The 15,170-nt window shown below is 42.1% G+C and overlaps 1 protein-coding gene across 5 annotated transcripts in view; it reads right to left on the bottom strand.

Annotated features, from left to right (window-relative positions):
• The window catches only part of NEMF (nuclear export mediator factor), a 204,075-nt gene that overhangs the window by 173,384 nt on the left and 15,521 nt on the right, over positions 1-15,170 (bottom strand). For 4 of the 5 annotated variants that reach the window (XM_085896078.1, XM_085896081.1, XM_085896080.1 and 1 more), the window contains 2 exons: positions 8,805-8,873; positions 2,784-2,886 (listed from right to left, as the gene is read on the bottom strand). In XM_085896078.1, the coding sequence (XP_085752204.1) occupies positions 2,784-2,886; positions 8,805-8,873 (172 nt within the window). Of the gene's footprint in view, positions 1-2,783; positions 2,887-8,804; positions 8,874-11,609; positions 11,729-15,170 lie in introns of all 5 variants that reach the window. The other variant, XM_085896082.1, reaches the window with a different exon arrangement.

Genomic DNA, 15,170 nt, shown 5'->3' on the forward strand with positions numbered 1-15,170 from the left:
ATAAGGACGAAGCAACTCAATTTTGCTGAAGATCCGGATCCAGATCCGGATAGGAGAATTTTTAAATTTTCTGATTCGTCACCATTGAGAATAAGCCCAGAAACGAAAAATAGCATGACATTTCAAAAAGTTGTGGTTTGATCATAACAAAACTCGGTGTGAACGAGTTGGTTAGGTGACAAGAACAAGCCGATTAGATTTTGGTTCAAGTCCAGATGTAGATCCGGCCTATCAGTGGGATACAAAACGTAAACCGTTCAGCCTGGCAGAAGTATGCACTCCACAGAGTGCTGTTCTCGCATTTGTAATGTTTTCCCAACATTTTATTTCCAACCTCATTTAACTGTTTCTTTTGAACAATTGTCTATTTTTACCCTCACCGAAGGAGAGGGGATTGCATTTGGGTCCGTTTGTTTCTTACAAAATCTAAAGATTTCGTAAGTATATTGATGACTTCCGTTTGTTTGTTTGTTTGTTTGTAGGCACGATAACTCGAGAACGGAAGAAGCTACCAATGTCAAATTACACCACGTGATTCAGGAGGGTGATGGATAGTGCTGATTAGATTTTGGTCAAAATCGGTCAAAGGTAAAGGTCACAGTGAGGTCAAACATCCAAAACATTCGATTTTTGATGGTTTGGTACAGACAACTCGAGAACGGAAGAAGCTACCAATGTCAAATTACACCACGTGATTCAGGAGGGTGATGGATAGCGCTGATTAGATTTTGGTCAAAATCGGTCAACGGTCAAGGTCACAGTGAGGTCAAACATCTAAAACATTCGATTTTTGATGGTTTGGTACAGACAACTCGAGAACAGAAGAAGCTACCAATGTCAAATTACACCACGTGATTCAGGAGCGTGATGGCTAGTGCTGATTAGATTTTGGTCAAAATCGGTCAACGGTCAAGGTCACAGTGAGGTCAAACATCTAAAACATTCGATTTTTGATGGTTTGGTACAGACAACTCGAGAACGGAAGAAGCTACCAATGTCAAATTACACCACGTGATTCAGGAGCGTGATGGCTAGTGCTGATTAGATTTTGGTCAAAATCGGTCAAAGGTCAAGGTCACAGTGAGGTCAAATATTCGATTTTTGATGGTTTGGTACAGATAACTCGAGGACGGAAGAAGCTACCAATGTCAAATTACACCACGTGATTCAGGAGGGTGATGGCTAGTGCTGATTAGATTTTGGTCAAAATCGGTCAAAGGTCAAGGTCACAGTGAGGTCAAAATTCAATTTTTGATGGTTTGGTACAGAATCGTGGTAGAAACTTCTGGTTTGCGTCGCTACCTTCTCTAGAGACAGCTTTTATTAGACAAGGTCAGAGGTCAAGTTGACGATTTCATAAGTACCAGTCTATGACTGCTTGTTTGTTTGTCTGTTTGTCCGCACAGAAGTTTCATGTTTTTCTCCGCAACCGCTTGTCGAATTGAGACGAAATTTTCACCATTGGTGCCACTGCTCAAGTAGAATATTTCAATGGTGATGACGTCATAAGTCACGTGGTGTGGCAGCCATGTTGGAAAAACAGAAAAAAAATTGGACCTCCATCTCTGAAACTACACCAAGGACAAAAATTGAAACTTGGCACATAGCAAGTACTCCTCATGGAGAATGAGTGTGATTTTTATTATGACGTCAAAATTGTACATGTAGAACGCTACATCTGATCAGTATGAAAAAATTTTGAGGGTAATCTAGGGAAAAAATGGTCCACAAAAATTATTTTGATGATGTCATCGGTCACGGGATTCGGCAGATGATGTTTATTGTTTTTTGTTTTTTTTAACCTTCAAAAATATTATTCCCTGAAATGGCTGAACCAGTCATCACTGCCAGCATTTATAAAGTGGCAGTTCTAATTATGTCTCTTATTAATTACGTAACACACCAGTACACAAACGCCACACAAAACTACACAACACACCACACCACACCACACAAAACAAGTCCTGGCGAGGGTCTGCAATCTCTTATTGCTCATTTTCTTGTTGCAATTTGTGAAGCTGAAGAACGCTATATTAAATTTCCCTGCACAGCAAGACAGATTTCATTGTGCAAGAAAACAAAAATAAAAACGATGGTCCTTTGCATTGTATTCTTTATCATGCTGTTTTCCATCAAAACGGAATCCAATGGCATGAGCAGTAGAGCTGGGTCAGTGAGGGCAAGAAGAAGGCATGGGTTGACCAGGGCCATCCCTTCACCTTCTTTTCAACATCACTCTGCCACAAATCTCAGTGAAGAAAGAAGGAAACTGAGTGAAAGCAAATTGGGAGGCAAATGGCATTCGGTGAAATCCATAAACGCACCTCGCATTTCCTTCATCAAAACAACTTTGTTCACTCTTTGTTCCCACTTCCCGTTTGTCACAGATTGGACCATTATGAGATTTGTTTCACCCTACTGAGGGTCGTTTTCATGACAGTAACTCAAATTAGTACAAAAAAAAAAACAAGTGACTCAGAAAACGAACAACGCACTTGGCTGAAAATCCAGAATCCAAACCTCCCCTTTGAGGATTAACAGCCAACCACATCCAAGCCATGAATTCAGTTGAAAAGGGACGATAGATGCGCAATATGCACACCGAGTCACATTTTCGACTTCACGCAAAGGGAGCAAATGCATATCTGAAGTGTCTGGTTATGTCTGAAACGCAATTGGTGGCTGACTAGAACTGGTTATTGAACCACAACCAACCGATGCAATTGCCCTGCATCCTGTCAACTATGACCTCCGTCCGAAGCAAATCGTGCAGTCGAGCTCACCTTCATCGAGAAACTTGAGGGGAATATGTGTTTTGGCCATTCAAAGTCCGTGGTGTGGATTCTGATCCCGGACTCGATAAGCAGCATTACTTTGGTATCGGGTCTGCGGTTCGACAGGGTGGTAGAAACACATTCTATCGAGGCTTGTGTAATTTCGAGGAGAAACACCTCAAGGAAAGATGAGCACATCTTTTCCACAAATAATGTACAATCTCTCGTAATCGCTTATTAACATTCACTATTGCAAATAACCCATTTTTAAGGATGGATTACTTACCCCATTTTTATATCTATGACATTCTATTCGGACTTGTAATCCCACCCCCACAAGTTGGCGCTATACAATACACATTCGCATCAAGTGAGAAATGGGGTGCTCTCCTTACTTTGAACACCCTGGGCAATCAATTTTATTTTCCACCGAAACCCTTCCCATGCACACACCGAGTACCACTCGCATCTTTCAACTCATTCTGTTCAGTCGTCATACAAAGAATCAGAAACAGTTGGGGGAGGGGTGGGGTGGGCAGGTACTCGCGTACGACTTCAGAGGAAAACAAACTCAAACATTTTCTGTCCAAGGTACACGACATCACTAGGACACTGGATTTGACAGCACCGAGCCGATAGCTTGATTGAAAGCACCAGACCATTTACACCGACATAGCATGGCTCGCTTTGCAGCCAGCCACAGTGCCACACTGCAATTTCTCGACCAGCCAGTGTGAGTGGTACCCCGGATTATCCTTGACATTTGTGCACGTGTTCACAGTATTTTTTTCTGAAAAACAAAAAGTTGAAATGTACAAATTTGGAGGAGGTGGGCCTTGAAAAGCGCTCCTCTTTGTAGTATTGTCAGAGCACGAAATTCACGGTTCTGCTATTCGCCGACCTCGCGTATTCACGGTTCATAAAATGTGACTTGCTTCGACATTCGCGGCGCTGTGCTTCGCGTATTCGTGGGTTTCTTTCGCCGGGATGAACAGCCAGGAACCTATCCCCAATTTTCCCATCGAAACAATGCCCTGAAATTTGTGGATTCGATATTCACGGCATTTTTCAGGAACGTATCCCCTGTAAATGTCAGGGTCTAACAGAACTGTGAAAATCCTTATTATAATTCACAGACCGGTGTTTGTGTGTATGTTTGTCAGGCTACTCCTGCAGTTCTGGCCTAATTACATCCAGACTTGCGAAAGAGGATCAGCATAACCCCAATTAATCTTTAAGGGTGTTTTTATCTTTGCCGGTGGTCTTAGGGGAGTGAAGGTGGGGAAGCAAATTCTTTACGTAAATGTGTATCGTGTAACGCCGCCTCCAGGTGGGTGAGGGCATGACAAGTCTCCACCATTTACAGCACAATATTCCTGTCCCCACGTTTTCCAGTGTCGTGAGGTGTTTTGAATCATCAACAGTAGGTATGTTTTTGCTTCATGCACGTAACCTCTGTTATTTATTCTTCCGACACAGAGCTGTCACTTGCCTATACACCACCCAAATAAAAGTATGCGTCAGAAGAACGTGTTGCATGCTTGGAACAAGATCGCCCGTAAGGCGAGTACTCTGCTAGTATTGATAATTTTTCATGGCCTGTTAGGAATGCATAGAAGTCAAACAATCGTGCAAACACTTCCAGAACGAGAGAGTTCAAAGAACACTTTACCCCAAGCAGTCTTGAGAAAAAAGGACATGGGAAGGGACTTTCAAGCTCTTGCTTTGCATTTCTGAACGCAATCTATATTTCCTACAAACCGCCATCTAAATCTCGAGACTCCCCAATGCTGATAGCGTGAGCGGAATATTTGATTTGTTGAGATGGCATAAAAAAGGCATAATATTTTGTCCAAGTACTGCTAAACTGGAGGTTTTTGGAAGTGACAAGGTGATTTGTGTTCCACAATGTTCAAGTATGCTAGCAGAGTATCCGCCCTCGGGGCAATCTTGCTCCAAACATGCAACACGTTCTTCTGACGCATACCTATATTTGGGTGGTGCATATAGGCAACTGACAACACTGTGTAGGCAAAGGAAACGTGAAGTTATGTGCATGAAGCAAAAGCATACCTACTGGTTATTATTCAAAACACCTCACAGCGCTGGAAAATGTGGGGACACAAATACTGCACTGTAAATGGTGGAAACTTTTAATACCCTCACCCACCTGGAGACGGCGCTACACGAGACACATTTACATAGAGAATTTTAATGTTCCATCTTTATTTTCTTTCAACATTGTTCTTAAAGGCCCGGTCACACCTTGACGTTTTAGGCAACGTATGCCGATTTTTGAATTTTTTTTCTAAAACGCTGGCACACGTTGAATACGTTATGGGTAAGTTTTGATAACATTGAGAGCACGCTGGCATACGTCGTAGTACGTTGCCATACGTCGTTGTACGTTGGCTTTAAACGTTGTACTTTTCGGTTGTCCTCAAATTTTTTCATGCTTGAAATTTCACGACGTATGCCGGCGTATGACTCACACGTTCCGCTACGCTGGCCACAAGTTGTAGGCACGGTCTGCGATCGTTGACAGACGTCAACACATACTACTTGTAAGTTAATCATAAGTTGAGACACGCCGAGGTAATGTTTAGAGTACCCGAAACTTATTTCTAACCTATGATTAACGTGTTGTTGGCACGTTACGCGATCGTTGCCACACGCCGACAGACGTTACTTTTAAGTTACTCATAGGCTGAAAGACGTCGGTATAATGGATCGTCCTTGCGTCAGCGTCCACGGCCACGGCCAGGACACTTATTTGCAGCATTCTTCAAACTTTTCTTCGGCATGACGAGGATGTTCACACTTCGATGTCTAGCTTGGCTATGATTCCAATTGTCCATCGGCAGCGTCTATTTAAAATAGTCGAGTTTGAGCGTTTTAACACGTTCAGAAGAAACGTTTCAAATTGCCAAACCCCAGCGTCAAAAAAAAAAAAAAAAAAAAAAAAAAAAAAAAACAAAGGCGAGTGACAGCAATTTAAATCGTTCGTTGTAAACAATGAAACTAGCTGAGTGGTACCGTTTAAAAGTCGTTGAGTGTAAAAAAAAATCCAATTGTTGAGCGCAAGCGTCTACTTTCAATAGTGGAGATGCAGCCATTTAAATCGTTGAGTGGCAGCCTAGGAACCTACCCGTGGACACGCGGACGCAAGGACGATCCATCATAACCCACACCCTCCCCCTCACACCCACCTACTACTACTACTAATACTAATACTAATAGTAATACTGATACTGATACTGTTACTGCTGACATGGACATCGACTCAAAAAGGACTCTAAAACACTGTTGGGTTCCCCTTTTATGAACACCATTTTTATATACCAATTCCCAAAACCGCTGGGAACACGTCTTTATATGGCAGTTGTAAGCTAGAAACACATTCATTTTTTTTTTTTTTGTCGACCGGAAGACGTCATTGGAATACGTCTACATACGTCGATGTGTGTTGGGACTAAGTAAAGAATTGGTTCAAAGCACGTCAAACATAAGTTAGAAATAAGTTTCGCGTAAAAAAGACATTACCGCGACGTGTTTCGACTTATGAGTAGCTTATAAGTAGCCTTTGTGGACGTGTGTAAGCGTCCACATATCGTGTGTAAAACTTATCCTCATCGCATGCGAACGTGTGTCATTCGCCGAGTACGTCGTAAAATTTTGAACATGTTCAAAATTTCTTGACGTACTCTACTTACTACGACTTATGATAGCGTATTTAGCGTCCTACTCGCGCATACCAAACTTACCCATACCGTATTCGACGTGCCCCAACGTTTTAGACACACTTTTTGTTACGTCGGCATACGCTGGCAAGATCGCCAAGGTGTGACCGCGATTTTGACCCTTCCATTTCTACGGCAGTTATGATTCGAATCGTTGTACGTCAGCCTTTTAATAGGCTACGTCACGACATCGTCGGCGATGCGTGCAACGCGCTATGCCTGAGTTAGACTATCGTTGGGCATCGGTTGTGTAGGCCGACAACAGGTTCAGCATTCGTTGGTATAAGTTATCTATAACACAACGAAACGTTCTGTGTCCGTTACCAATGCGTTATACATAAGACCAAGTCGCTATGAATACGTCCGAATCTTTAAAAAAAAAAACATCAAAAGTTCAACGTAAGCCAGCGTTTTACATAAATTTTAACACGTTGCCATCGCTGGCTAAAACGTCAAGGTGTGACCGGGCCTTAACAAACGGGAACAGGAACAATGCAGGCATGATAGGCCGAATGGCCTTCTCATGCACCAAGGTTCCCTGTGTATATTTGTGTAACATTGTTAAGAACAGGAAAAATGGGGAGGGAAGGACAGAGAGTTGGGGGTAAGGGTGCATGGAATTAGAAGAGGGAGATTGAGACATTGGGAAGAGGGTGGATGGACTTGGGTTGGAAGGAAGATTAAGTACTTGGGGTTTGGGGCAGTTGAGGACTTGAAGAAGAAAGGGGGAGGGGATGACAGAGTTGGCTTGAAGGAAGGAGGGCAGAGAGGGGACAGAATTGGGATTGAGGGGTTTGAGGATTTGAAGAAAGGGGGAGGAGAGTACAGAGTTTGGGTGTGATGGGTGGGGAGTTAAGGACATGGGATTGTGTGTGGTCATGGGGGGGGGAGGGGTTAGAGACCTCAAGTCACATTTTACATTATGCAGAATTTCCATGGGCCCGTGATAGTCCCGTTGTGTCTTTTGGGTCTGTCGAGTCTTTTGGGTCCTTGAGGTATTTTATATGCCCTGGCTATTTTGGGTCTTCAGGGTCTTCTGTGTCCTCTGGGTCTTTTGGGTGTTCAGGATCCCCGAGTCTTTTCTGTCCTCTGGGTCCTTTTTTTGTATTCACTGTCGAGGCTCGTATGCGAGCTAACACAGAGAACGTACAACAAGGGGAGCAAGAGACAAGAGGGATGGGAGAGGGAAGGAAAAAAACAGTGAGGAACAGAGACATGAGGCGATCTATGGAAAGGAGAGGGATGGGGCAGGGAACACAAGGTGAACAAGATGGACACTTCAGGGATTTTTGGATCCTTTCACGACAGGGACTTTCAGGAAGGGAAATTTTTGGGTGTTTTAGGTCTTCAGGGTCTTTTGGGTCTTTTGTGTCCTTGAGATCTTTTGTGTCTTGTGGATATTCAGGGTCTTAGGTCTTTTGGGGCTTGGGGTCCTATGGAGTATTTTTGGGTCCTCTGGGCACTTTAGGTTAAGTATTTTGGGTTACAATTGTGGGTGACGTCAGGTCAGCTGTTCAACCAACGGGTGAAGAACAGATATACATACATGTATACACACACTTGCTCCAATATATATATATATATATATATATATATATATATATATATATATATATATATATATATATATATATATATATATATATATATATATATATATATAAATATTTCAATTGAAATAAAATAAAGATTTCAAAGGTCATAGAAAAACAAAAATTGGAGGTTTACTGCCGTTGACACAGCGTCTTTTACACTACATTTTTACACATTACATTAGTTCTTCATGCCTGTTGTTTGTGTCCCTTGTGATCTCCTTAAAACAGTAAGTTTCCTGTTTGGAATGATTGTCAATTTTGTGTGACTGCCAAGCAGGCAGACATAGTATAAAAAAATTATCTCACTCCTCTCTGCACATGCATGATCAGGACAAATTCAGAGCCAAAATACTGCAAAACGCCAGGTTCGTTTTCCGATTCATGTTGAAAATATAACATTCAATTCAAACCAAGTTGTTCCTTGATCATAAACTGATGTTTGTGGACAGAAGGACAGACAGACACAGACAGACAAACAGAAGTGAACGACTTGCTTAACCTCAAATTTCACTTTGCATGCGTGGGGTAAAAAGTAGAGCCAGTGCAAACATAACATTTCAAACTAATTGATGGAAACTCTAAGGGTAGTGTGCAGGAAGTAAAAGCTACAACAACAAAAAACGAATTGGGTGAAACATAATAAAGCATCATCAAATGCAAGTGTTTGCATTTCAAAAACCAAGCAGCGATCTTACTTTTGCAGCCTGATCAGGTAGGTCTTGTTATCTATGTCGTAAACATTAGTCACACGTAACCCCAGCAACCTGTAACACAAAATAAAGATCATTGGATAATTTAAACATTGTGTACCTATGCTATATATTGGAAAGAAAGGTAAGAATTACAACTAAAGTGAGAAACAAGATTATTTGGCACTCCATGCCTGTGCTATATCCACACACGACATGTGCTATGTCCTCAATTACAGGAAGAGCAAATTATTGACCCCAAACAAGGAATTTTACCAGGTTACTGAAGCGCAAAGGTATACTCTTTTGGAAATTCGCTTTAATGTCCACAACCTAAACAGAGAGCACACAGCCAGATATATGGTCCCCATTGAAGGAAGGCATGTTCAGAAGATGCAGCACCCCCTGAAATGGCAGCTTAATTATTTTATGTTCAATCCTACAAACCAAGACAACAAAGCTCAATGGCGAGGACACTACCAACTGAGCTAACTTGTCCTTGTAAAAAAGTATTAGATTAAATTTAAAAGTTTACAGTAAAAAAAAAAATTCCATATATAATTACGCATATTCACATATTTCCTTCCTGTCCAATCACCAAAGTGTTTGGACAGGAAGGAAATATGCAGAACAGTAAATTTACAAATACACTCAATTGGTAATAGGAATGGCTTTGACCCTGTCATTAACACTTTGTACCAAATGTTAGTAGTTTTCAGATCGGCCATGCGCTATTCCACGTTTTAATTATTTTTTTATGATCACTGATCACATTCAACGAGAGATTTCATAGAACACCTTACCCCACTCAGTCTTGAGAAAAAGAACATGGGAAGGGTCTTTTCAACTCTGGCGTTGCATTTCCGTACACAATCTCCGTATATTTCCTACGAGCCACCAAATTTGTCTGAATTTCAATATTCCCCATCGCTGTCGGAGTGCAAGCGTCAAATTTGATTGGTTGAGATGGCGTAAAATTGGTGTAATAATTTGTCCAAGTACTGCTAAACTGGAGGTTTTTGAAAGTGCCAACAGTGATTTGTGTTCTCCAGTCCAAATAGAATTCATGTTTCAAGGCTTTTTTTATTATTTCATAAGTTCACCACCTTATTTAACACGTTACATTAGCTCTTCGTACCTGTTGCTTGCATCATATGACGTCCTTAAAAACAGTAGGATTCTTGTTTGGAATGATTTTGCTTGACTGCCAGACAGGCAGACAGACTAAAACAATTACCTTACTCCTCTGCGCGCATGTGCATTCGGGACGAGATGCCATACAATTTGCCAAATTCATAGCCAAAGTACTGCTAAACTGCAGGTTGGTGTTCCGAATCATACTCCAAGTCATGTTCTGCAGTATTCAAAATATATAATTCAAATGAAATAAAGTTCGTCTGAGAACACACACTGCTGTCTGTAGACAGACAGACAGACAGACAGACAGACAGACAGAGACAGACAGAGACAGACAGAGACAGACAGAGACAGAACCAATTGCTGAACACCACTTTTCACTTCAAGTGGGATAAAAATTCTCTCCTGCCTGACCTATTTTCAACATTGACATGACAGTTCTTCAATATCCTGAGGACATTGCCCAGCATGGACTCAGCATGGCCTCAGCACTGGACCAATGTGACAACTATTGCAACAAACAGACATCGAATTGAACAATTCCATGTCAAACAAGGGTCAATCAGCTCTTTACCTTGTGTATCTTCATTACAACCAAGGTTCAAAATCTGCTGTACACATTTTCCAAGTACATGCTAATTAGCAGTGTAGGTAAAATATGAATGGTCTGCACGCTTGGAGGGTTCATTTAGCAACTGTCCAGGTACTTTTGGTAAAATATCGAACGGGCAAGGTGTGATCACAAAGAGTTCCAAAACACATTATTTGAGGTCAATTGTAACATTATCAGTTAAATGTTATTTTGATATATGCAAGAAAGTGATGACACAGAGGATTACATATTTACCTCCACCACCGAAGGATGGCGGACGTTATGCTTTCACCCCTGTCTGTCTGTCAGCAGGATATCTCAAAAGGTTATGGATGGATTCGGATGAAACTTGGTGGACAGGTTGAGTATGTGTCGAGGTTCGATTTTGGTGAAGATCTGGATTCGAGAATATTTTCATTTTTGAAGCGATTCTTCACAATTGAAAGCTGGGCCAAAAACTATATAAAACACGATATTTCAAAAAAGTTATGGACGGATTATGACAAAACTTGGTGGATGAGTTGGTTAGGTGACAACAACAAGCCGATTAGATTTTGGTTCAGGTTCGGATGCTAATCCGGCCTATCAGTGGGATACAAAACATAAACTGTTCAGCTTGGCAGAGGTACGCGCTCTTCCGGGTGCCCTTCTCGGATACACGTGTATTATACAAGTACATTATATCTTGCAAGTGACATGTTGCTGCATGCAAGTCATTGAGCTTTGTCGATGCAAGTTTCATCATCTCCTCCCAGTGACAGCAATGACTGCAGTCGTTTATATTCAGAAAGGGGGAAACACACGAATGTGCTGCACATCGTTTGCATTGCACGTTCCAATTTGAAAAGCATCCAGCGATTTCAGGTTCACTTCAGGAAACAAAAAGTTTGCACCAAATTATGGACAAAAATTATTCTGGTGACCTTTTTCATGTCCCATTCTTTTGACAGAGCATGGGTGTCAAAGCATTTTCTGGGTAAAAAATAAAAATAAAAATAAAAACTTGCTGGGTCATCAGCTAATGTCTTCCAGAAGTCAGGGCAGGAATTTGGAACTTGTTCTGGGTCCCGGTGATAACTCACTTAATCTTCGTGAAAGACACTGCAGGATCTTTAACGTCCACCAACGACCAGTACTGGCAGACGGATCCTCCGTCTTAACGTTCCTCCGAGGCACGGCGCACACACATTGATGCATCGCCCTGCATGCGATACACCAGGATGACAGTTTATAACCGGGTCGAGATGCAAACCCAGACTAGACAGCTCAAAGGTGAGTGTGCATAACCCAAAGCTATCCGATCAGCACTATAAATGACATGTACAATTAATTAGTTTGTGAGACAACAGTTGTGACAAAAATGTTCCAAACATTTTCAAGACACGATCCACCAGTGTTCACACTTCAAATGGGCATGGAAACAAGAGACCATGGAAAATGATAATTATTTGGCACGCACTGCGATGGCTGTGCAAACCTTTTATGATAAAGCAAAACGTTCCAATATCAGAACATCCACCATAAATGAACATATATAACCTTTACCTATTCCAAAACGATTGTCAAAATAAAAATACAATTAAAAAACCTGCAAAATTTCTTGAAAAAAACACTTTAATGAGTTAATATTAATCACAATGGGTATACAAGGAAAAATAAAAATGATCATTAAAGATGCTTTCAGGAGTTACAGTGATGCTGGACTGAAACAAGTCCTTTCATCAATCTATGCTTGTCGTTATATTTCAGAGAACAATAGGTACAGGTGAGAGAAGAACTCCGCATTCATGGAACATTTCTTTTTAATGAGCACGTACGGAGAGTTTATATGCCGTTCGGCAATTTTGGGATGTTCGCAAGGAATGTGTTCCAAGAAAAATAGAGCAGCCATACTTCCACAAACGATTCGCGATGCTCACGCTGCCCCAAGACGTACGTCATCCAGAAATATGCCACAAGACAAACTAGAATGGCACTCGATAGAGCGCATGCATACCTCAAACAGGCTGAACAGTTTATGTTTTGTAGCCCACTTATAGGCCGGCTTTGCATCCAGACCTTACCCAAAAATCAAATCTGCTTGTTCTCGTCAGCTAACCAACTCATGCACCGAGATTTGTCATAATCCCTTCATAACTTTTTTGAGATGTCATGCGATACATCACCCTATCACTCAATGGTGAAGAATCACTTCAAAAATTATCGTGTCCGGATCCGGATCTTCACCGAAATCTAATCATTTCTTGTCACACACCCGACCTGTCCACTAAGTTTCAGCCGAATCCATCCATAACTTTTTGAGATTTCATGCTCATATACAGACAAACAGACAGAGGAGAAAACATAAGCTCCATCCACCTTCAGTGGCAGAGGTAATGACGCCGTCGCCGGTGGAATCCATAGAGCAAGTCAACAGCTGGCACATCTCAAAACCTCTGGAGGACAAATATTGGACACAACTACAATCGTCCAATTTCTGTGCTGGCCAAAAGTCAACGTGCAATCACATGATTCAAAACGACAGCTCATTCCCAAATGCAAACTTTTGCTGCACTTGTATTAGGCCAACAATGAGACATATTTTGGCCAATTGATTACTGGACGTTATATGTGACAACAATTATGAAGCACAGAAACAGATATGGCTCCTCCTACATTATTCCATATTTATAATACTTGTCCCAAGTTTAATTTAAATCCATGAACCCAGATTGAAAACATTAAATAATTCTGGCTGCCAGACCAATGCATCTGATCAGGATGAAAATTAAAACATAAATTTCCCATGACAACGAGATCATAATTGTGACGTTTCACGTCAATTGATGAAGCGATTTAATATAAGCAGTTGTGTACACACATTATACAAAACATACACATATTATATACACGTAATAAATGACATATTACACACGTAATATAGACACACGTTATATAGACACACGTTATACGTGACATAGCGCACGTTATGCACACACATTATACATGACATATTGTTGTGGGGCTGGGTATCGGGGACGAGCAGGACCGCCAGGTGGAGCAGTTGTTGGCTCTGCCAATCACCCGGAATTTAGATCGTATCTTTTCGGAAAACTCCGAAAAGTACGGGTCCCTTATCGGACCGTGAAGCGTCAATATTTCTACCATGTGGTACAGGGTTATTTGCCAATTTTCAAAATACCTAGATAACCACGTGGCAATTTACCGAGTCTCCATACCCTCGACAGCACCAGTACGGAATGAGCAGCTAGCGAACTCGAACAGTGTGCGACCCGAGCGGATGGTCACCGAGATCCATCGGTCCCAAATGTCCCCTTACTTCGGCACAACGGCCTTGCACATTTTCCAACACGCAGCACGCTAAGCCAATGGAGGAAAGGACACAAACGAGCTGATACATTTCACAAAGGGGGAGGGTAATAGGCAGGGAATATTTCACAAATAGGCAGGGAGGGGAACACAGAAGAGTAGAGTTATCCGAATATTGATAAGCACGTATGTACAGCAAGGCAATTAACAATTCATTTCTTATGGACTGGCACCACAAACGCGCGCGCGCGCACGCACGCACGCACGCACGCACGCACGCACGCACGCACGCACGCACGCACGCGCACACACACACACACACACACACACACAAACACACACACACACACAATAATCGGACCAAAGTGGTCTTAATTGGGCTTCCAGCTCGGATGGAAAGGACAAGCCGAAGACCAGATTCTGCCTCGGACCTGTCCACCTCGTGTGGTCTTCGCATTGAGGCGACCCAGGCACCAGTGAGAGGCGAGCCGAACCCAGACACCTGCGAGCCGCGATCAGCCTCCTCAGCTCCGCTCGGCACTCGTCCTGGCCGTCAAAACCTCTCCTCCGTATCCCTCCAAGAGACGGCGCACACCCTTGAGGCTCCGGTGGTGGATGGTCTTTCTGAAGCCGAAGTTCTTGATCATCGGCAGGAGGAGGAGGAGGAAGGAAAACGCTCTCTGCGAGGATTCTCTGTTCCTTTTTATCCTCTCCGGCACGCTAGCTCAGGCGTGATTCGTTCTCGGGCGGGGCTCGCTCAGACGTGAATCATTCTCGGGCGGGGATAGCTCAGGCACGATTCATTCTCGGGCGGGGCTAGCTCAGGCGTGATTCATTCTCGGGCACGGCTTGACCTTTTCCCTACTTAGCGCGCGGAGAATGCCGGGAGCAGAGGGTTTTCGTCGTTGCTTTATTTGGAGCTGGAATAGTCTGCAGCTGTTATTGTAGGTAGAAAAATGTAAAAGAAAAACCCCAACTGTCAAAATAACTCCACAGCACATGAACATTTAATTACTCATTAGACAAGGGATGGGAAGCTATCTATCCACATTCACTTATCGATATAACTGAGCTATAGGACCTGAATGTTGTGTGCTCATGGCTTCCAGATTCGCAACAATATTACACACGTTATAAGTGACATATTACACACATTATATATACACATGTTATACGTGACATATTACACACGTTTATATATACACGTTATATGTGACATATTACACACGTTTATACGTGACATATTACACACATTATATATACACATGTTATACGTGACATATTACACGTTATATATACACATGTTAAACGTGATATATTACACACGTTATATT

Source organism: Eptatretus burgeri, chromosome 9 (genome assembly GCF_056783735.1).
Source record: "Eptatretus burgeri isolate ZD-2024b chromosome 9, Ebu_testis_v1, whole genome shotgun sequence".
NCBI classification, from domain to species: domain Eukaryota; kingdom Metazoa; phylum Chordata; class Myxini; order Myxiniformes; family Myxinidae; genus Eptatretus; species Eptatretus burgeri.